The sequence below is a fragment of the Rhipicephalus sanguineus genome, chromosome 5 (assembly GCF_013339695.2).
Source record: "Rhipicephalus sanguineus isolate Rsan-2018 chromosome 5, BIME_Rsan_1.4, whole genome shotgun sequence".
Lineage (NCBI taxonomy): Eukaryota > Metazoa > Arthropoda > Arachnida > Ixodida > Ixodidae > Rhipicephalus > Rhipicephalus sanguineus.
The window spans coordinates 71501735-71525041 of NC_051180.1; the positions used below are offsets into that span (position 1 = coordinate 71501735).

Sequence of the window (23307 nt, forward strand, 5' to 3'; positions counted from 1 at the left end):
TCACATCTTGTGTGACCTTTCAGATTTTTATCATTGTTAGCAATTGCTCGCAAAATTTTGTCAGTCACCCTCCCTCACTTCTGCTTTGTGCATGTCTCAAATATAGATCGCTCGAGCTGCAAGGATCTCTGAAACGAAGAATTTTGCTCGAGTAAGCATCACTGCAGCATAGTTATGTGCTGTGGCAAAGCACATTTACAGCCAAAAGAACTAATGCTGTGCAGTTGCAGTTAAGCCTACTGAGGTCTATAACTTTTATATCGAAGACCAATGTATCAATCTATTTTGTGGTCCCCTTCAGATTCAACATGTCCAGGTTCTACAGCATTCAGCTTCCTGGCCAAAAAAGAAAGAAACAAAAGAAATATTTTGTTATCATCAGCTTGTTAAAACGAACAAGAAGCATACATCCATGGTGCTTTTAGTGACAGAGCATGCAGAGTGCACTTCTTATTGCCCGACTTCTTGTACATGTTTTCTCAGTCCCTCCGTTATCTCCCACACAGGAGTGGAGGTGGTGAAGACTACAGATGCTAGTCCCATACTTGTACCTGAGCCCCATATGAAGCCCCGCAGGACAGCTCTGAACAGTATCGTCTCCCCGACCAACCTCCTGAACAGTTCCTCTTGCCGACCTCGCTTCTCAATGCCCGCCGTTCATTTGGAGCCACAGGCTCTGCACTGCACATGTCTTGAGTGCCGCAAGCCAATAGACGAGGATCATTTCAAGTGGGTGGCATTTTTTTTTTTTTTATCTCTCTCTCTCACTGACACGTGCGAGCTTACTAGCGATGGAAGACTGGCACTACATTGATCATTTAGCCACCACGAGTATTGTGGACAGTACAGGCTTTGGATGCAAGTTTATCGGCTTGCAACGTGCACTACAGCGTCAGTTTTTTTATGTTTTAGTTTTATTTTACTCGTTTTAATTGCTGTTTTTCGTAGCTTGGTAGTCTCACAATTTCACCACAGTAAGATGCAGGATTTAACTTTTTTTTTTTTCTTGGTTCTTTGCAACCCTTCACACTTTTCACGTGATGGTGTCATAATCAGTAGAGACCACTTTAATTGTGGACGCCTTGTATGAAGCCATCGAAACGTGAAAGTGCTTCATAATTGATAGCATTTGTAGCAGTGTGCTGTAACAATTTCAGTGCCACAAAACTAGCTTGCGCATAGATAGTTGTATCAGCACTCAAGGCCATCAGCTGAACCAAGCCGGTGCTTGCATTTCCAATCATTGCCCCCACTTGCTGGTTGTGGCATCGCTGCTGAAAACTCCCGGGGGCCTGCTTCTCTCCTTACAAGCTTATTTGCAATTTGATGTCTGCATTGGTGCATACTGTTCAAGCATTGACGTCCACCTTCTTGCCGTGCAGCCGTTCCGTGAGCTGCGGGGAGTGCAAGTACACGACCAACTGCACCAAGGCTTTCGCTGACCACATGATCTGCCGACACTCCTCTGCAGTCAAGAGCAGGGTGCCGCTCTTTCGTCTCGCGCCCCCCGCCCTCAGGAGGCCTGGAACTTGTCCATGCGGCTTCCAGTCTAGCGATGGCAATACTCTCAGTAAGTTTCAAATCTTTCTGTTACACATTAATTAATGCTTTCAGCGGTTCCAGCTGACAGACAGGGTCACAGTACACGCACAGATGACATTGATAATTTACACACACAAACTTAACACTCTCATACAGCAGAGAGATCTAGTCTACAAATTGTATGCAGCTAAACCTCAGTGTAAAAAAAGTCAGTGAAATTGGCGAATTACTTCATTATGTTGGAACTTCGTTACATTGAAATTCATTGAAACGTGAAGTCACTGACGGGTTGTTTTTTTACACAGAAGGTGCCACGAAAGGTATGCGTATATTAGGACATTGTGAATAAACCAGTTCAAACTGAAAAGAAAAATCAGTATAGTTAAATTTGAGAGCCAGTCAGCACATCTACAGTTTGATGTCGCGCCAACAAAGACCTCTTCACATTTGAACTATGTTTACGGAGTGATGCAACATCTGCATGCTTTAGTGTCATTGACCTAGATCCCTTTATCAGTTGTACATAGCACTACGCGCATTTTACTGAGATACTAGGATTATTTGTATCGGATGGCTGCCCCAGTAGATACAGATAATTGTTAGGGGTGTGCGAATATTCGAAATGTCGAATATTTTTCGAATAGCGTTTGCTATTCGATTCGATTCGCACTGGAATCTCACTATTCGAACTATTCGAACTTCCCAAAAACAAATACAGTCAACGTCCGATTGAAAGTGACCCCTTCAGATTACAGTCGATCCCGGATATATCGAACTCGAAGGGGATCGCGAAATAGTTCGATATATCGATAATTCGAAATACGAAATATGCTTATTTAAGGCTTTAATTAAAGCATTGCAGGCCTCGACACAGTTTTCTGAAATCGAAAAAAGGCCGAACATGACGATTTGCTCACATATGCTAAAGAACAAGGCGAGAACTTCTTTTGCAAGTTAGCGCACTTTATTTCGCATGAATAAAGTCCGTCAACTTGTCTTGCTTTGCGCGCCGTGAATTCATCAAGTCATCGTCAATATTATATACCGTAATTTCGCGCGTATAACCCGCACCAAAAACCCGAAAATTTCAGTGGCAAAGTAGGGGTGCGGATAATACGCGGGGGTTTTCCTATAGTGCTGCTTCACAGCAATACGTATTGTGCCGTGAAGCCGCTTTACAGTGTAGCGAAGGCTACGGAGGCGGTTTCCGCAAATTCGTGTTGCTCCGCAAGTAGTACGGCAGCTTGCGGCTGATTTCGGTTTCGCTTGCTTGCATCGTTGAAGCGTTTAGAAAAACGTTTGGGGAGTAAACCTCACTGTCACATTACAAGTATATTTTTTTTGGACGTTTGCGGCCGCACAGTGACCATCCACCCATCCTCCACCACCCTCCACTTGTCCCTACGTCACGGACGCCATGTTTACTTTGGAAAAGGGCTTGCCGAAAAGGTGGTGCTGTCTAAGAAACAGAAAGAAAAGGAAGGAATTTTTGCAAAGTGAACAATACCTGTATCTTACCTACGACTTCCCGCAACTGTTTGAGTTCCATAATAAATAAAGCAGTATTTATTTTAGCAAGGCAAATGAGATATTATCAGTAAATTTAAGTAGTACTTTTTGACGCGGTAGCAGGCATGCATTTCGGTTCTGTTGCTTCCACGGTGCTGTCTTGTTGCCAAGTGTGAGCTCTCTTAACCTCGTTGATATCGCTAGTTCTCCACATCTCGACCCGTTCGCCAAGCCTAAGTCGACCTATTCTGTCACCATGAGTAGCGCCCGGCGGCAGTCCTTCACCGCACAGCAAAAGCTTAAGATCATCGCTGTCGCCGAGGAATTCGGAAATCGCGAAGCGGGAAGACGGCACGATGTGGACGAGTCCTGCGTGCGACTGCGGAGAAAGAACAAAGACAGCCTGCAAGCCGCGCACCGCGACCGTAGGTCATTTCGTGGCCCCAAGACCGGCGCCTACCCTGAGCTGGAGGTGCAGCTAGTAAAGTTCATCGAAGATGTGAGAAGCAGGGGTCACGCCGTATCGACCGAGATGGCCCAAGTGGAAGCGCGGCGACTGTCGAGGGAGCTAGGCCTACCTCACGGGTTCCGTGCGAGCCGCGGATGGCTGCACCGCTTTATGAAGAGGCAAGGGCTCTCAATCAGACGGCGGACCACAATGGGGCTCTTCGATTTTCCATTTTCTGGCAGCCCGCTGACTGCCAGAAACCAGCCAGCGGGTTCCGGTTCTGACAGGAAATGACGTTATATCACGTGGCCTAAAAACTTCTGGCAACCAGAAAGTGGTCGGAAGAAGTAAAATCGAATTTTGGGCTCGCGGCTGGGCGGCTCACAACTGCGTCGTCTGCTCCAACATGCTAGTACAAATTTTGTTAGCTACGATCGCTGGGCTGGTGGCCTTGCTGCGCGCTCGCAGGCTCCGCAGGCGTCACCAAACCGTTGTGTGCGAGGATGAAAATGTCGAAGAGCTCGTTGTGTGTCTGCTGATAAGCAGACTGCAACGAGAAGAACGGCATAGAGTTCCGCTGTATGTTGAGAACGTCGAGCCCCGTGTTATATAAGGCGTCCCGACTATAGTCACCCCGACTGTCTAGAATTACTTGCGCAGCCCTGGTTGAGGAGCTTGAAGCTTCGGCATTTTATCCTCAAGGCCTCCGAGAACGACCGAAGATTTCGGCCGAAAAGACGCGCGCTTCTTGTCGCACTGGCCGAGAGCGGCCGAGGGTCCCGAGGCCTTTGCATTCCGCGGAGTCCACGCAAAGATGGTCGCGAGCGCTCATCGTCCCGTTTGGCGTCTGCTAGCCAGAAAACGGCCAGAGAGCCGCCAGACCAAAATCGTCCTGGCGAGTTCTGGCGACCCGCGGGTCGCCAGATGCAGCCAGAGAGCGAAAAACGAATGCCCACCGGAAGTGCGCGCGCGGTGGGCGGAGCAACCAGAGAAAAAACGAATGCGTTCTGGCTGTCTCTGGCAGCCCGCGGGTAGCCAGATGTAGCCAGAAGTGGTAAATCGAATAGGCCCACTATGTCAACGCTTGCCGGCTTCTTACGAGGAGAAGCTGCTCAAGTACCAGAGATATGTAATTGGCCTGCGAAAGCAGCACGATTACATTTTCTCGCAAATCGGCAATGCGGACGAAACTCCTGTTTATTTTGAAATGCCGTTGGACACAACGATTGAGAAGACGGGCAGCAGTTCGGTGAGCGTGCTGACCGGCGGGAACACGAAACTGCGCGTCACAGTCCTGCTTTGTGCCCTCGCCGACGGCACGCAACTGCGACCGTACGTCATCTTGAAAAGGAAAACTCTTCCGAAGATTCATTTGCCTGCCGGTGTGGTGGTGCGCGCACACGAGAACGCGTGGATGAACAGTGACTTGTTCGTGGACTGGGTCAAGACGGTATGGGAGAAGAGGCCTGGTGCGATGCTCGCAAAGAGGTCCATGCTCGTTCTTGACTCGTTCCGCGGCCACACAACTGAGGAAGTGAAGGACCCGCCTTTCACGCAACGGGACTGACTTAGTTGTTATACCCGGTGGAATGACGTCAATGTTGCAGCCTCTAGATGTGTCGCTTAACAAGCCCTTCAAAGCGCATGTCAAGCGCTATTACGCCGAGTGGATGGCCGAAGGCCTCTACGACTTGACGCCGACAGGGCGAGTCCGAAGGCCTGATATTGCCCTATTCTGCAAGTGGATTGTCGAGGCATGGAAGGCCATTCCAGGTGAGATGGTGCGGAAAAGTTTCAAAAAATGCTGCATCACAAACAACATGGATGGAACCGAAGATGACCTTGTGCATAACAGTGAGGACTGCGGCTCAAGTGATAGCTCCAGCGAGAGCAGTGACAGTGAGTGATTGTGACTGGCCTTGCAGGCAGCGTATTCTGCTCGCTAAATAAAGCTTTTTCTGTCTACATATGTGCTATGTTACCTGAGCAGTAGCTTTTGTACAGCCTTTCCTGTATATCGAATATGCGGGCAATACGCGAGGATTTTTTTTTTTTCTCGGCGAGCTGGAAGTGGGGGTGCGGATTATACGCAGGGGCGGGTTATACGCGCGAAAATACGGTAAGCTTTCCAAATGAGTATATTCAGCACCTCCCGCCACAACAGCGGTGATCGACGGTGAACGCTGATGCGAGCTCTGTAGCGCCGTAAAGGGTTAGCGGTGGCAGCGGCAGCTGGCATCTTCAATCGCACGGGTTCATTTCCGCAGCACCGGCAACGTCAGCTATGATCTCGGCATCGATGCAGTCAGAAACAGCTACGTCGTTATCTGCACCAATGAAGTCACTCGCTGTGCTCCCGTCCGATACGGCGCCCGGAAACGCTAAGTTGCAAAATTCACTACGCACCGTACGCCGTAGTCGGCGGCATGTCGGCGGTCATGACGCGCCCGTAGTCGTCACCTGGCACCAAGGCCCGTAAGGAAACAGTGCACGACGGTGCTTTACTTGACGTCGTTTCAAGCACCGGTCATCATTTTTATCACTACGAGCGGGACAATGTTTAGTTCGACTCTCGAATGACGATTTATCAAGAACAAAGCGCGAAGTACACGCTGCACGAAAGAACATTTCTCCACCGTCGACATGTTGGCGACACCGATGGCACTTGTGGCTTTGCAGAAGGCAGCCGCTACTTTGGCGAGAAATGCGAAAAAAAGCGTAGCCTCTGAGATCAGCATTTTAAAACCGAAAACACTAAAAATACGTCACGAGGTTGCGGATCTCGAAGGCCATGCTTTGCAGGCCCGCATGCCATCGTGTGCGAACAGACAAGGAAGGGAATGCAAACATTACAACAGGACTGCAAAGTCACTTCAACAAGACTGCAAAGTCATTTCGAATTCTCATTTTGGTGCCCTCGGCAATCAGCCTTTTTGAAAAACACTAGCCCATGCGTTAAACTTGCGTACCGCGCGTCAAATACACCGGTGAACTGGCAAGCACTGCGCAACGAACTAGAGCAACGCAATTTTGTCACCTGCGCGCGACGAGGGATTGGAACGTATAAGAATGCGGCCGAAAAATGATCAATAGTTGTTAGGAAAAATGCACTTTCTGGGCTTCGGCGCGGGGCAGCGTTCGATATAGCGGATATTTCGCTGTGCGGGAGTTCGATATACGTGCACACCAACCCCATACTTTTGCATGGGAAATTCAAGGGGATTTCTCAACTGTTCGATATAGCCAATAATTCGATATATCCGAGCTTGATATAACCGAGATCGACTGTATAAATATGCTTCACCTCATTACACTCTCGTATTGCGGCAAAGCTGCCTTTCAAGCACCGTTACGGTCGAACTTTGCCAAGAGACAGTCAACGTCCGATTGGAAGTGGTCCCTAGATTTTCAATATGCTTCACCTCATCACACCCCGGTATTGCGACCAAACCTGCCTTTCAAGCTCTGCTACGGTCGCAAATGTACTAACTCAAGAAAATGCTGGTTCCAACATGGAGATGAAAGATGTGGCAGAGGTGGGGGATCAATTAATGCTGTTTTGGACCTGGAATTTGGGCAGGAAGTCCGAAAAATCGGAAGCCGAAGCTTTTTAGCATCCAAAATTTCAGATGTTCTTGTATATCGACGTCTACGAGGCAGATTTGGAATTCCGGACTTGAAGGGAGCACACCCTTGTCCGCCACATCAGTTAGGCTTCCACAGAAGTTCAAAGAGGAGGAGAGGCTGAGGAAATGGCATCTTTGCCTATCACGTGTAAAGTGTTGTCGGCAACACTTTGGTTCCACCAAATCATGTACATAAATAGAATTCGGCCTCTACATTGCCTCATTCTTGATAAGACAACTATGAAACACCCCCCCGCCAGTGCTTCATCAACCTAGGGAAAAGAAACACTTACATATTGCCATCTCATAAGAATATGCTTAGGAATCCTCTCTAACTTTTTTTTCTGCAATTTCGCTTCGAAGTATTAGAAAAATATTCTAGAAATATTCGAAAAATATTCGATTCGATTCGCACTCACACTTTAATATTCGAATTCACTTCGCACCCAAAATTTTGCTATTCGCACAGCTCTAATAATCGTAGAAGAGGCCACACTTCATTGCACATTTCGAACATTTATGTGCTGTTTTCAGCATGAATACAGTCAAACCTCATTAATACGTACCCGCTTTAAGCGTACTAACGGTTAAAACGTAGTTGCGACGAATCTCCGACCGAGTCTCATAGAGCCTAATGCATTCGCTGACCGCTTAAGCCGTAGTGCTTCGCCTTACCCCTACCGGTTAGTGCGTACCCTGTGTACCGCGATAACCTTTTGTGCCATAAAATTTTACTTCGCCACTGAACTTCCCAACGCCACAGTGTGCCGCCAAAGGTCTTCAGTCTTTTCGAGAAGTGCATAGATCGGTTGATAACTGATTCCAACTTCCGCGCGATTGCAGTGACGCCTTTGCGGGTAAGCATCAGGAAAGAACGAAGGTGAGGCGGTGGCCACCGACAAACGCGCCAGCATGATTTATCGCTGACAACCTTATCACAATAAGTATCTTCAGGTATCTGCTCGGGCACACGTGCGGCCCAGCACTACTTTAAGCCTACTGCACGCTTTTAACCCCTTCAGGGTTTTCGCCGTACATGTACGGCAGAAGCTTCCTGGTACCAAAGGGTTTTCATCGTACATGTACGGCATAGCATTTATTTTTAAAACGCGCGCCTTTTTCGATCATTTCTCTTGTTTGGCCTGTGCTTCCACACTTCGGGAATACGTGGAATTTTTTTCATGCGCCGATGTCTCTCCGTTGTATTTTTTTTTTTTCGCTTCCCAAAACGGGGCGCCGCCTATCGCTTGCCCATCCGAGCGCGTTCGCGGTGCAGCTGGTTTAAAGTGCGCACCTTTTTCAATGATTTCTCTTGCTTGGCATGTGCTGCCACGCTTCGGGAATACGTGGAATTTTTTCACGTGCCGATGTCTCTCCGTTGTTGCTTTTTTATGCTTCGCAAAATGGCGCGCCGCGCGCCGGCTATCGCTTGCGCAACCGAGAGCGCCCGTGGCGCGGTTTGGTTTCAAACGCGCGCCTTCTCCCATTTCTCTTGCTTGGAATGTGCTGCCACGCTTCGAGAATACGTGTAATTTTTTTAATGCACCAATGTCTCTCCATCTTTCTTTTTTTTCTTTCTTTCTTTCTTTCCAAAGAGGCGCGGCGGCTTGTAGTCTCGCACCAGAACGTGCGCACGCGGTCTGGCTCGTTTCGGTTTCGTCCTTTGGGTGGTTTTCGCTTCTTGCGCCTGCAAAGCTGATGGCTGTTTGGTTTTTAATCTCTCAAAGGGCGACCGCTTGTTACTCTCTCGTTTATTGCTCCCCGGCGCGTGATTACCGTATTTACTCGATTCTACCGCACCCTCGATTGTAACGCGCACCCGTTTTCCGCGACCGAAAAAAAAAAAAAAAAGTAATACATCGATTGTAACGTGCACCCATTTTTCGTGAGAGAAAAGAACAAAAAAAGTCCGTAGGAGTCAAACTTCGCACATTCAGAAGAACAAGTATTTGGGTTTTAAAGAACTGAAGTTTCAAAAAAGTAAAACACAAAGTCAAAAAGCGGGCCTTGCCGCTAAAACTGTCACCACTACGGCGGCGATACGAGTCGCGTAGGATCAGTCCTCGTCGCTGTCGGACAACTCCTTGTCGCTGTCAACACTCTTCGATTTCGGGAAACCGGCCCTGCTTTGGTCCACTGAAACCTTTTCGTGAAGCTTTGCTGTAAAAAATCTTCTGCTTCTGTTGGCGCCAGTCTCGCACGCACGTTTTTGGGAACTCCGAGCTATATCCAAACGACCCTGATGCGGCCCGATTTCCGTCCGTCTCTCTGCACATGTAATAACTATTCTTTTAAATGCGGCATCGTGGTACACTCGTCGAGTATTGGAGTCGGCACTTCCATACCGTCTATGCGAACGCAGAACGGGATGACAATCTTCTCAGCACACGTATGAACTGAAAAAATGGCAGAAATGGCCAAGGCGCGTAGTCGTAGGAGGCGGCCATTTTGAAATGTCGATGGCAATACGATAACCGAGTTCCTTTTTTTTTTTCGGTACTTGATTCTAACGCGCATGCGATATTTGGACTCGTGTTTCCGGAAAAAAAGGTGCGCGTTAGATTCGAGTAAATACGGTACATGTGTTTCCGTGCGGCGCTAAATTACACAAACGACGCCGCCGTGACTGCGTTTCCTGTTTTGGGGTCTCGGAAAAACTAACTACGTCTTGTTGGCAATAAGACGAAGTATTACTGTAGCTTTTTCACTCGTTTTGCTTTCTGGACGGGCGCAGAACCATAGTTTTCTTCCGTGCGCTCACTGACGCAGTTCGCTTACGCTATGGAAATGCACGCCGGTTGCGCTGCTGCCGGTGAGTCGAGCAGCGATTCTTCCAATGCGGACTGTTCCCCAATTGCCGAATCAGAATCTGATTAATTGGATTTCAGTTCGTCAGACGAGGATTTTTTGACGAGTTCAGACTCCAATGACGATCAAGGAGCGACATCTGAAATGCGCGCGCAGGGAGCCATGCTTCAAAGACTATCACACGCTGAAAAGTTTTTAGTATTAGAGCACGAGCGTTTTTAACCGGAAACGTACTCTGGTGCGCTTATTTTTGTATGTTTGTGAGCTATGTTTAATACAATGCATAATTTTTATTCATAAAAAACTGTGAAGCCTTTTTTTTTTAGGATTCTGCTTGATATTACTACAAATAAACCATATGTATGTAACAACAAAACTGATTTTTTGTCACTTTACGGTCACTAAAAAAAATTTTTGACAATTTTTTTCTGAAGTAGAATCGTCTGAAGAATTTATTTCAGCAATGAAAAAATTACACATTTTTGGACTGGATTTCGCGAAAAAATTCGACCCTCTAAGGGTTAATAGGCGACAACCTGAACGCGCTGGTCCACCGATTGCTGCCGCCTTGTGTTCAAGCACGTGCCGCTTCGTAGAAACGAAAGAAGCTCGCTGTTGTGGAGTTGAGCATTGCTGGTCGCGGGCGATGAGAAACCTCTTTGCATTGACGCTGTCACGCTAAACGCACACATACGGTACAGCAAGCATAGCGCTGGTGTAACCATACTGCACGCTTTGATTGGGCGACCACCCAAACCCACTTCCATCTGCTGCTAGGACTGCTAGAGCGTCACGGAGTGCGCATCGCTTGCAGGAAGTTCGTCATCGCCGCATTAACCGAACAAGCTACTCGCCGCATCAGTGCGCGGTCTGGGGCGAAGTGAGTACGAAGAACACTTCCATGGACTAATGCGCGCGTGCAGTACAGCAAGCGGCCCGGCAGTGACGGCGTGAGCAGAGAAGGCGATGCGCTGCACGCAACTTGCTAGGAGACGATCGGCTCCACGCAGCCGTGCCGCGTTTCACTGGAACTGTGTCAATTTTCGTTTAGTAGCAGATCACGGTACATACGCGCACATATATCTCGTGGAAATCCGACACTGTCCGCTCTGTCGCTATGTCGGTCACTGCGTATACCGGACCCTGTAATAGATCCGAAATGCTCCTTGGTGTCGCCACCGTGCGCTATCGGCACTATCAGGCGGTCGTGCGAGAGTACCAGAATCTTTTCTCCACTTTGTCAAAAGAAAAGAAAAGGCTTTGCAGTGGGTACTTTAGGCAATATTTGCTGTGGCACTGTATTTATTTCTTTGCTGGCGGCGATGGCATACGTGAGGAGATGCAAATTTTTACTTGGTGGTTAATGCGTACTACTGTTTAGTGCGTAGTTACGCGGCGTTCCCGGCAGCTACGCATTAACGAGGTTCCACTGTACTTAGTCATACCGTGGGCTGTTCCTCCTAAATTTTTTTATTTTTTTCCTTTCTCTCCATCCTACACAGTTTCTCACCTCGTGTCGTGTGACCAAACGACAGCTGCCGTCTCTGCGTGTGGTCCCACGACACGAACAATGCGGCTGAAATGCTTGACAGGCAACTCGGCAAACTACTTCCCGCCCTTGATCAACTTGGACGACGAGGACACTAACCTGAACGAGCCATTCTCGGAGGTGTTCTCATCCAGTGTCTCCAGTGAGCTGCCAGCGACGGCACACTCACTCCCAGTCGACGCATCTACCTCTTCTGTCCACGAGACAGGTTGGCTACTTCTACTGCACCTGTTGTGCAACCTTCACTACCATTGTTATAGCTGTCTGTTTAAAGAACGCCCTGTAGCCTTGCCTGCCAGAGCATAGGGAAAGTATGTTTTCCGTGATGTCCAGAAAGAACAGCATAGTTGTGCTACAATTGAGAAAGATAGTATTAACTGTAAAAATCTCAGTTTAGGTATCAAGGTGGTTTCAGTGCTGAAGGAGAGGCTCATTATTTTGTCAATCAATGGCACAAATGTTGGAAACTGCAATAACCTGCACGAATGTGTAGTTTGTCCATGCTGCTTAATTATCTGCCCAGGAGGTATATTTGAACTGGAAATTCTAGCCGTCAGTAGCAAGTGAACTGAAGACAGGGTGTCTACCGACCGGGAATACCAGGAATTCTCAGGGATTTTTGATAGTCTGGAAATACTCAGGGAAAACTCAGGGAAATTGTGCTCCCATCAGGAAAAATCCACAGTAACTTTATTGAAAGGGAACGAAAGTCGCGGTGACGCTAGCTCGAGATTTTGTGGATGCATTTGTCAAGTCGAACGGCCACTGCGGGGAAGGGGCACACCTCGATGTTCTACTCGCCTTCGGAGCGGTGGAGTGGGAGAGCATCCGGCTAATGCGCGACGTGTGGGAGCCATGAACCACAGCACATTGTATCGCGCAATGTTGTCAGGGTGTTCTGTCTTTACGCCGTGTAGTTCTGTATTCCTTGTCGCGCGTGCTGTGCGTTAGCGCCCGATACAGTAGAACCCCGCTGAAACGTTTTTGAAGGGACCGTAGGAAATAAACGTAAGAGACGGGAAACGTAAGAGCCGAAAAACAGGAAAAACGGCAAAATATTTAGTGGTACAGAATTTTATTTCAATTCTTACGAGCAGCACGAAAATTGGCGCGCTCAGCCGCGATCTAGTCGATGGATAGAAACGCAGAGCTTAGGACGGCCTCATCCACAGAAATGTAATCAACGTATGTGATTTCTTTAACGCCAACAGCTGTAGGCATGAAAGAACTAAGCACACGCAATCACGACCGGCGCGGCGAGTCCGACCGCGAACCGCACGCACGACCATGCGAGCTCCAACCAGCTCGAACTCCTCCCGTTCTCCGACAAATAAATAAATAAATAAATGAGTCTACGCCAACGTGATGGCAGAAGTGAATGCCAATCTCGAAGGCCTTGCTTTCGCAAGCAACTACGTCATACACGCCATGTTTGTGCGATACAAATCTCAAAGGCTATGCTTTTGTCAATAGTAAATGCCAATCTCGAAGGCCTTGCTTTCGCGAGCAGTTACGTCATAGACGCCATCTTTGCCATTTGAATCTCGAAGGCCATGCTTTTGTTTGCACCAATTCAAAAGATTCTGTTGCTTGCGCCTCTCATGCAGCTAATATTACGGTCAAACGAGGCCAAGCTGCGTGAAAATGCACCATGGCCGCTCTCTTTGGTAGTCACTCGGCTGGCTCCGAACGCACTTCGCGACGTATCATACGGGAACGGTCCGACAGTTACGACATAACAGCGGGGTTCCCAATACATTGTATCCTATGGGAGCTATGCCGGGACCGGCGGAAAACGACGTAACAGCTGGGAAAACGCAGCAGTGAGGAACGTAACAGCGGGGTTCTACTGTATGGTGTTTTTGTGATCGCCGCGTGTCAAGAAACAAGCATGATTAGTTGTAGAAGCAGTAGCAGTAGATGTAATGAGCTTAGCGATCGTGATCGTTCAGGAAGCGGATGTCGTCAACAAGGCTGGTATCTTGCAAGTCATCCCGATCGGCGAGAAAAAAGACTACGTTTTTCGGCGGTTTTAGGAGAGCTCACTCGCTCTGATCCTCGAGCTCAAAGGTGCTATTTAGGACTCTGTGAAGAATATTGAATAAATTTCCAGGCGAGAGCAAGCGTAACTAACAGGCCCACTTACAGCAAGTGGAAGTGTGTGTGTGTGCCCCCCCCCCCCTTCCCCCCCGATGAGGGCACTGCTGAAACAAGATTTAGGCAGTCGACCGATATTTTTTAGGGCTGCAGCTCACAATTACCAGCCACACCACTGCTTATGCGGATATTTTGCTACAAAGCCAAATTACAAAACTTTTCAGAGCCAAGACATAGCGGCGACCGAAATTCGCGACACCGGCACGGGTCCCACTCGCTCGATTCAGATGTGCCGTAATTCAGGTTGTTGCCGTGCTTTCATGCGATCTTAGCCCGCAGCAATTTTGCTTTATTTTTTGTGATAGCAATTATATAGACACTTTAGGTGAATTTTTCGTCTTCGCCGTGATCTTCCTTATCAAGTCAAAATTGCGATCACATCATGGGAGCCGGAGGGCTGGGGATGGGGGGGGGGGGGGGGCTGCGTGAGTCTAACAGGTTTGGCTGCGGTATCTTTAGAGGGGATCAATCAGCAGACGGCTCATACCTTTGTAGGTGTTGTGCTCTAATTGCAAAACTTTCATTGAAGCCATAGCAGGGGTGGATCCAGGGGGGGGGGGGCGTAGCAGCGATCGCCCCCCCCCCCCCCTCCCCCGCCATTGAAAGCCAGCCCCCGTCCCCTCCCCTCAGTGCCTGTCGTCCACCTCCTTTGTCAGGCTGCCTGTTGGGTTTGCCACGTTTGTCAGGTTGCTTTGCCTACCACTGCCCAAAAGGGGTAACGAGAATCTTGTCCTTGCTCTCTACCTCTCGCCTCATCGCTCTACCCTTTCCTGCTTCCGTATGCACATTTCCAATGAAGGCTTCATAATCCCTTCTGGGCTGTTGTAAATATGCGTGTCCCATGAAAATGCACTGCTGAGGTGGGGGCTTCAGCCTTTGTCTCCCCCCCCCCCCCCGTGATGGAACCCCCCCCCCCCCCAATGTAGTCACCTGAATCCGCCCTTGAGCCATAGATATATTCGTATAAAATTCCTGTTTGTTGCTATCGGATTCACTTTTTCGCTCTCGCAGTGAAACTGTGACTTTTTTTCTAGCGTGCGATGGTTTTCGACGTTGCGCATTCGTGGAGAGCAAACGGTTCGGCTGGGCAACATGATAGCAAAGGCGTCGCACTGCTCTGGGCAACGCACAAGGATTTGACAAGCAGCAGCAGCAGAATAAGCACAATTCCACAGTGCGTTAAACCTGCATTTGTTTCGTCTTTACACGTGACACTCTGGCAAGGCATCTAACTGTGATTGCTGCACCTCAGGCTCAACAAGATTGATTTTTTTCACGCAAAAGAAAAGTTTTTTCATGTTGCTGTATTAGTCAAGCATTCTTGTGGCATTTTCAGTTTAAAATTAATCCTTTGGTAACTATGCCTTGCATGAAAGGTCGAATTTCAGTTTAGCGAAGTTTCGATATAACAAAGTAAATTGCCATTTTTACCAACTTCGCTATGTTGAGGCTTAACTGTTCTCTGTACTATTCAAATGGGATTAAGTCATTTTTATTTTTTTACGTGCATACTAGAGAGTGACGTCATCGAGCAACATGGTGTCTACCCATCTTGACATAAAACAAAGTTCTGTTTCACTCAGGGAACTTTAGCAGAAACACTCAGGGAAAACCTGGAAAACTCAGGGAATTTCGAAATGTTAACTCGGTAGACACCCTGTGAAGAATTGTAAATGTTCCATTTGCCAAAATAAAGTATTTATGTGATGTGATCGCACTATACAAAGGACTGTGGCACTGTGGATTGAACTCTTCGGCAAAGTGCAAACGATTCTTGTGTGTCTTGTGTGTGGACATTATTGTCATCACGTGGACATTATGCATGACGTGTGAACATTCATTTTAAATGGACATTGCCGTGAGTGAGTGTACTTTTATTTATAAGTTCGTGACGCTAATTAATAAGTAAGGGAAGAGGAGTAGCCGGAGCCATGTATAGGCACCAACCTCTCCTTAAACACATTTAATAAAAAAAAAGTATTCGTACTTTGAGAGTAGGACATTACTTTATACCTTCCTGAAGTGAGTGAGCCTTCATGGTGCTTCTTTTGTTGTTATTTGTGTGGTGAAACGTGTGTCATTTTGTGCATACATGTGTATCTTTGAGCTGTCATGATGCTACATTACTTAGCGATTCATTTTGTTTTCTAATATTTTTACCCTTTGTCATCGGCCCAGTCCTTGTCATGACGTTTTTGTTGCTAGGACTGGCCACTCTGCTTGCTGTATGAACAAAATTGGTTATTACAATAGAACGACCCGTTAGTGGAGTTTCACGTCTTCACCGTCTCTCACACTTGCTCATTTCTTTCTCTCCGCATTAGATGCCGAAGAAAGCGAGAGCCCAAACATCTTGAATCTCCTAGGGCTAATGCGCAAGCCCTCGCACTCTTCGTTCAAGGACACCGAGTCGGACGACGGCTCTGCGAAGGCAACGCCAGCATCGGGTAGCCCAGAGCGATGCCTCGTGGGACCCAGGAGCGCCAAGAGACGGTGGGCCGCCATGGGTATGATCCTGGACGATGGGTCCGACTCAGAGCCACCGGTCTTGGAGCCACAGAACCGCACCGTGCGCCCAGCGACCCGCGTGGCCCGCCGTTGCCTCGACGAAGCCCCAAGTTTGGAGCCCCAGGTCGAGCTAGCAGGCGAGGAGGAAGAGAGCGAGCCTTCCGCGAGTGAGGAAAAGAGCAGGCCTTCCCCGAGCGAGGAAGAGAGCAAGCCTTTCGCGAGCGAGGACTGCCTCACCGACGCTGCCCTCGACGAGTGCAGTGCGGCGGAAACGAAGCCCGCAGGCAGCAATGGCTCGGAGGACAGTTTGTGGCCTGCACTGGATTCTTGCATCAGGCTGGACAGCAGTGTTTAATGTGTTGTTCTTTTTATATAACAGAGGGAAAAAAATAAATCAGTCTTCTATATTCTATTTTGTTCAAATTCAGGGCTTTCTGTTCTTTTTGATGACGCCAGTGTGTGTGTGTCCATCGGCACTCGGTTTGACAGCACAGCGAATTCTCTATCAGGGGAACGTATTGCCGTCATGAACATTATTAATATGCTGGCCAGAATTTCTTGGAAGCTGACAGTGAGCAGTAGCACTTGGTAAAGCTGGTTTCAAAGGTTTGTGTCAATGCGTCAAAGCACAGCAAAGAATTGCATCTGTGTTGCTGCCTCATTTCAGCTTGTAGTCAATTTTAATTTCAATTTTAATTGTCGCATCATGCCAGGGGTTAGTTGGATAGCCTAGGCTTCACTTACAGTTGTATGTTTTCAACATATTTGTGACTCATTTATTTTCTTATGAGGCAGGTCCCAAATATGTGATAAAATCACGGGCTTGTTACATGCCCTTGTATTCTGTGGAGATGAAGGCAGGCATGGGGCCCTGTAATAATAGCCAATGGAAACAGAGACGACAAATGGGAAAAATTGAAGGAGTTGCAGCAGAGTGCAATGTCAAATTGCAGGCATAGTATCAAATTACAACTTCAATACATCATAATTAAAATGTACCTCCCAACCAAAATCTTGAGGACATTATCTTCTAGACAGTTTGCAAGTGCTTTACACCATCAGGAACCCACAAATGCACTGGCAAATACAAGCACTGTCCACATATAGGGAAATTTGCATCAGTGTGCTGGGCAATTCTGTAAATCACTAATTTTCATGAAATTTTGGCACCCCCAGAAACCCTTGGTGCGTGGAGACACAGACGGCATAGGGCGGTCAGTGTCAGGAGTGGACCTTTCTGGTATTCCTTCTAGCTATGGTAGTCATCCTGTGTGCCTTTTATTAGCCTTACCACACTGCACGCCATACAGACAGGCATACAGACTGCAATGACTGCAAGACTACAGCTAGGTGCCATACAGACTGCAATGGATCCAGATATACGCTCAAACCTCATTATAACAAAGTCACATCTGCCACGAAAATAACTTCGTTATATCTGAAAATTCGTTATAAACGTTTATTTGTAACACTGCAGCTATAAGAAGACTATTCTTAATTTACTTTGTTATAACCGATAATTCGTTATATCGAGGCTTGAGTGTATATATCCATTGCATGCGTGTGAGGGACATTCTTCAAGTGAGGTATTGGGACAAGTCTCAAGCTTTTTTTTTTGTGTGTGTGAGGCACTCCATGCGCCCTCAATGGGTTTTGAAACGTTACGCACGGAATAAAATCTTTATATTTCAGGCATGAAAGAAGGAAGTATTCTTTGGCTTATCCACTCATTCGTGCTCAGCCATATTACCTATGTCGCCGCCTACCACCGATGGTTCGCGGCAGAAAAAGCCAAACTCAACGGGCTCATTAGACGAGTTTACAAACAGGCGCTAGGGCTTCGGCAGAGTACCAGCACGGAACTCCTCCTCCAACTAGGCCTTCATAACACCCTTGAAGAAATAATTGAAGCGCAACAGATCTCGCAGTACGAGCGCTTGAGCAATACCAAAGCCGGCCGCCACATTCTCGACAGTCTCGGCATTTCTTATCACACACAACACGGTAACAAACACGACATACCCCGCGACATCCGTACTAAACTCATAATACCACCACTGCCAAAGAACATGCATCCTGAACACAACAAAGGCAGAAGAATCAGTAGAGCCAGAGCTATGCTCCAAAGTTTTGGCCGCAATGAGGAGGCCGTGTTTGTCGATGCAGCGCGCTATCGAGACGGTCGCCGTTTTGCTGTTGCGGTTGTAGACCATACGCACACATGCATGACCAGTGCTTCGATCAACACAAGGCACGTAGAAACAGCGGAGGAGGTAGCTATCGCGCTGGCCATAGCTCACACCGATGCCCAATATATTATCAGTGACTCACAAACGGCAGTTCGAAATTTTGCAAATGGTAGGATCTCTCCAGTGGCATTGCAAGTCCTTACTAAAGGCAAAACCCGCTCTGACGAACAAAATGCACACATCCTCTGGTTTCCCGCCCACACACCCGTCGACCGCACGGAGGTCAATCTTAACGAGGTGGCGCACAACGTGGCTCGAGGTCTAGCCACCCTACTCACGTTCCGAGCTGCGTCTGCGGTTGACACTACCCGAAAGGACTCCCTTGTGAACGAATGGGAGTGGGGGGATAGACTAACCAAATTCAGCGATATTACCCAACACTATAAAATTCAGCGACGGGAATACCCCCCGCCCCACCCCAAACTTAGCCGGGCCCAGTCCGTTCAATGGCGGCAATTACAAACAGGCACCTACATTAATCCCGTAATTATGAAGCACATTTACCCTGATTTGTATACAAACAACTCATGCAAGTATTGCACCAATAGGGCCACACTAGCGCATATTCTCTGGGAGTGTCCAGCACTAATACGCAAAACTAGGGACGCGGCCTCCAAGGAGGACCTTCGGGTGCGTTGGCGGGCCGCGCTGCTCAGCTCAGGACTAGACAATCAACTCTGGGCGATCCAGCAGGCCAAGGAAGCTGCTGAGAGACACGGTCTCTCGGCCGACTCCTAGGCGGGAACCCAGCCCGGAAACCTGCAGGAACTTATTAAAGTTATTCACTCACTCACTCACAATCAGTGACCAGATTTCATTGAATCATTCTGGAGATCAGTATCGATTTTTGCCTCGAGTCCTGACGTCAAATGCTCTTCAGAAATCGACCATGTATGAATATGGAAAATACTTTCTTTCAATTTTCAGCATTAGGTGACATTTTGTTCGCCTCCCCTCCTTCACTGTTCTGGCCCTATCAAATTTCGTGGCTGTGGCCTCCTAGCTAAGGTGAGATTGAGACCCCTGTCTTAGCGAGTGTACAGTGTACACTCAAAGAAAAGACCGAGTAAAAAGGGCGTCTCTTTGTCCCACAGCGCTAATTGTCATCTGGCTTGCTTGCATTTCCTTTCTCGAAAACTCGACGTTCGCTGCTTTCCTATCAAGAATGCTACGTCACGATCATAACGCGCATGCCGTTCGTGACCAGGAAATACCGGTCGCGCGGCGATAATGCAAGGAAAGACGCGCAAGATGGTTATTGTTGTGGGACAAAAAAAGACACCCTTTTTACTCGTTTTTTAAAAAAGTGAACTCTAATTTACACTCTATAAGAAAAAGCGAGCATTTGGGGAGTATTTCTGCAACACAAGAATAATCGTCATCTGGCTGGCTCGCGTTTCCTTTCTTGAAAACCCGGCTCTCGTCCCTTTCCTATTAAGAATGCTATGTCACGCTGATAACGCGCGCGCCGTTCGTGACCGGCAAGTGCTGGGACCGCGGTGATAACGCGAGGTCGATGACGATTATCGTTGTGTAGCAGAAATACTCCCCAAATACTCGATTTTTTCTTAGAGTCTATTTGCAGAAAAACTTCGTTAAATTTGGTTTGGTGCCATGATAGTTTTGTTAATTCGAGTTGAAGAAAACGTGTTGAACCGTATGGGTACCTGCTGGGGAATGAAAATTTCTTCAATAGATAAGAAAAAATTCGAGTATTTGGGGAGTATTTCTGCCACACAGCTATAATCGTCATCTGGCTTGCTGGCGTTTCCTTTCATGAAAATCCGGCCCTCGCCACTTTCGTATCATGAATGCTTTGTCACGCTGATCAATAGCGCGCACGCCGTTCGTGACAGGGAAGTGCCGTGACCGCGGTGATAACGCAAGTACGCGAAGATGGCGATTATACACTCTAAGAAAAAATCGAGTGAATGTTTCTGCCACACAGCTATAATCGTCATCCACCTCGCGTTATCACCGCGGCTCCGGTCTAGGTCACTATCTCCGGCAGTAACGTTGGCTCCGGCTCCGGCAAAGGAAACGCGGGCAAACCAGATGACGATTATTGTTGTGTGCCAAAAACACTCCCCAAATACTCGATTTTTTCTTAGAGTGTAATTTCATGAAGTGTATACTCTAAGAAAAAAATCGAGTATTTGAGGAGCATTTCTGCCACACATCTTAATCGTCATCTACCTCGCGTACTTTATTCCTTGCGTTACCGTACGTACGTCCCAGTACTTCCCAGCTCTTGATAAGGGAGCAGAGCACTCAGTTTTTGAGAAAGGTGCGAGCAGGCGAGATAACAATTATTATTGTGTGGTAAAAAAAGAGAATCCAAATACTCCCGTTTGCAACTGGAGTATTTCGGGCGTCTTTCTGCCAGTGATCACGATGGGTTGACAAAACTGCGAATCACCAGTGGCATATAACCGCATACGGTGTGAGCCACAGCTAGGTGATTCATAGATCAACCCAGAAAAAGCAAATGTAGACATTGGAAACTTTGTACGACACTTTGTGCGGGTTATATAAGATATAAGATACAGTTTCTTATAGTTAGCGATTTTACTGTATAGCAGTCGAACGTTGCAGAAAAACGTACCAACGACCATATAATGCAACCACGCGATAGAGATTCTGAATAAATGTATAACAACGGCTGCCTAACATACGTTTTGGTGGTTGTACGTACGTCGATCAATTGTACATGGTTGCAGTGCTGGCAATATATCCGTTTTGAAATAATGTAACAGACGTAACTTATGAATTGGAAAGAAGACTTTTTTAAAGAAAGTAACGTGGACGAAAAGATAACTTAATTGCCGCCGGCAGGGACCGAACCTGCGACCTTCGTATAACATATGTGCTTCTATGACTGTTAGAAGTACATATAACATAAAATATGTACTTCTATGACTCGGCAAGCTCTAGCGTTGCTCGTCCCCGAAGGGGCAAGTTAAGGCCCGAACACACGTACGCGTTGCAGCGCGTCAACGCGTGACTTTTTGACGCGGCGTCGCGCCTTCTCCCTATGGAGAGGGAGGGCGCGCAGCTTCGCGTAGCCGCGCGCCCTCTCTCCCCATAGGGAGAGGGAGCGACGCCGCGTCAAAAAGTCACGCGTTGACGCGCTGCAACGCGTACGTGTGTTCGGGCCTTTATGGTGCTGTAACCGTGCTTGATATCATCAGACTAGGTTGAAAGCCAAAAATATGCGGCATGAGCAGCTACTCGCTGATTGCTTCGCATGAAATCGATGGACGGCATCGTTGAGCAAGCACTGGAATCGGGCTAGTTATAACATTACGCAGGTGAGACGGAAGGCGCAAAACAAGCGCCCAACTGTCCAGCGTTTTGTTCGTCTTCTATCCCACCTACGATGCCTGAAGTTATGGTTCGGCTAGGACACATCTTTCGCCTCTCTACTTCACCGCTGTTTCGTGTAATTATATATCCCAAACTTGGTGTCAAGTCTAGACCAACGTTACTTCTGAACAGAATTTCCTATAACCTGAACTCGAAACCGAAAGTATCTCATTTAGGTATACAAGCTGGCATAAGCCAATCCGTAGCCCTGTTTTCAGCTTCCCGCGCAAATATTTCTTTTTGCGCGCGTTCGATTTTCTGTGTTTTTTATGGCGCCTGGGGCATTCTGATTGGCCGGAGGCAACCCAAACACGAGTGACGTAGTTATTCAGGAAAGGATTTCATGGCGGAGGTTTTCAGTTGTTCGTTCTCGCGTCATTTAAATTCGGTTTCATCGTTACCACGAGAAAGGTAAATACACTTATACTTATTACCTTTGCGCTAAAAGACGTTCAACTTTGTAGCTGTGCACGTATTTTTCGTCTGGCTCGTATTTCTCTATCTCGAAGCTACATATTTTGATGGACCAGTAATTCTACTAACATCGAAGCTAATTGATAATATTTTCGTGCTGACATGAATATAGTGACGTTAAACTAAGCAGAATGTATAAAGGTATCGTCCGTAGCCGTCGTTTCGACGTTTGATGGCTGCTTCAACGCTTTTCGACCGTCGTAACGCACTGCTTTACGACGATAGCTTTTCAAACTAAACTGTGCGTCGTTGAACGAGTAGTAGCGGATCGGGACTGCACTTTCAAAGGCTAACAGTTGGCCGCAAAACTCGTAGACGCTACGTTCAGCGCAAACGCACAGTAATCTGTCTTCGTTGCGAACTCGAGAGCGTCAGTTGTGCAAAGCTATGCAAGCGCGTAGTTGCATTTCGTTGTCTGGAATCGCGTTTATTTGGCAGCGTTACTTGTTTCGTTTTCTCTTTTCATATCGTAAAGATGGCCCTGTGCATTCGAGAAAAACTGCGGAGCAGCCGTCGTGTTCGCACCCTTCGTTTCTGAACGGCAGCCAGGTGCTTGAACGGTGCGAATGCTTGCACGGATTTGTCGTGCGTCGAAAGTTTCGCGTTCGGTTCGATGTTAAAGCCACATTAATCAAGATTAGTCTATGCCTTCACGACGATAGCGAGAGCATATTTTTGGTTATATCGAGTGGGCATGATGCGGGAAAGCACTGGCCCTGTTCACACGAGAGCGATACGCCTGTCATACGTTCGTTCGGCCCAGGTGACTCTCCCAAGCGTCGTGGGCGAGTCTACTTGGCGGGGTAGGTGGGGAGAAGGCGGAGCTCGCTGTTATGATCCACTGCTGCACGGGGTCGCGTTCCTATCTCGCGAGCTGCTTAGGACAGCAGCCACGCCAGAAAACACTGTCCGTAGTCGCACAGGCAGACTGCGATGTTGCAGAACGGCCGTTTTTCGTTCTCGCTGAAAGCTCTTGGGGACGCAGTCATGACGAGCGGAACGCACGACGAGGCGCACGCAGGGCTTCGCAGCAGCGATGTGCGTGCCTCGCCGAGAGCGCCGCGGCCAGCC

At 47.9% G+C, this 23307-nt stretch overlaps 2 protein-coding genes across 6 annotated transcripts in view; both read left to right on the top strand.

Annotated features, from left to right (window-relative positions):
• Window positions 1-16570, top strand: part of LOC119393738 (uncharacterized) — a 90519-nt gene extending 73949 nt beyond the window's left edge. For 3 of the 4 annotated variants that reach the window (XM_037660859.2, XM_037660860.2, XM_049416333.1), the window contains exons 17-20: window positions 507-729; window positions 1383-1570; window positions 11436-11690; window positions 15964-16570. In XM_037660859.2, the coding sequence (XP_037516787.1) occupies window positions 507-729; window positions 1383-1570; window positions 11436-11690; window positions 15964-16502 (1205 nt within the window). In that variant the 3' untranslated portion in view covers window positions 16503-16570. The remainder of the gene's footprint in view (window positions 1-506; window positions 730-1382; window positions 1571-11435; window positions 11691-15963) is intronic. The other variant, XM_049416334.1, reaches the window with a different exon arrangement.
• Window positions 16571-22032: 5462 nt separating this feature from the next.
• Window positions 22033-23307, top strand: part of LOC119393740 (paired amphipathic helix protein Sin3a) — a 69654-nt gene continuing 68379 nt past the window's right edge. Inside the window, exon 1 of one of the 2 annotated variants that reach the window (XM_037660869.2) lies at window positions 22033-22173. Coding sequence is in view for 1 of the 2 variants with exons in the window: in XM_049416335.1 (XP_049272292.1) it covers window positions 22931-23039 (109 nt within the window). In the remaining variant the exon portion in view is untranslated. Of the gene's footprint in view, window positions 22174-22915; window positions 23040-23307 lie in introns of those variants that run through there. The other variant, XM_049416335.1, reaches the window with a different exon arrangement.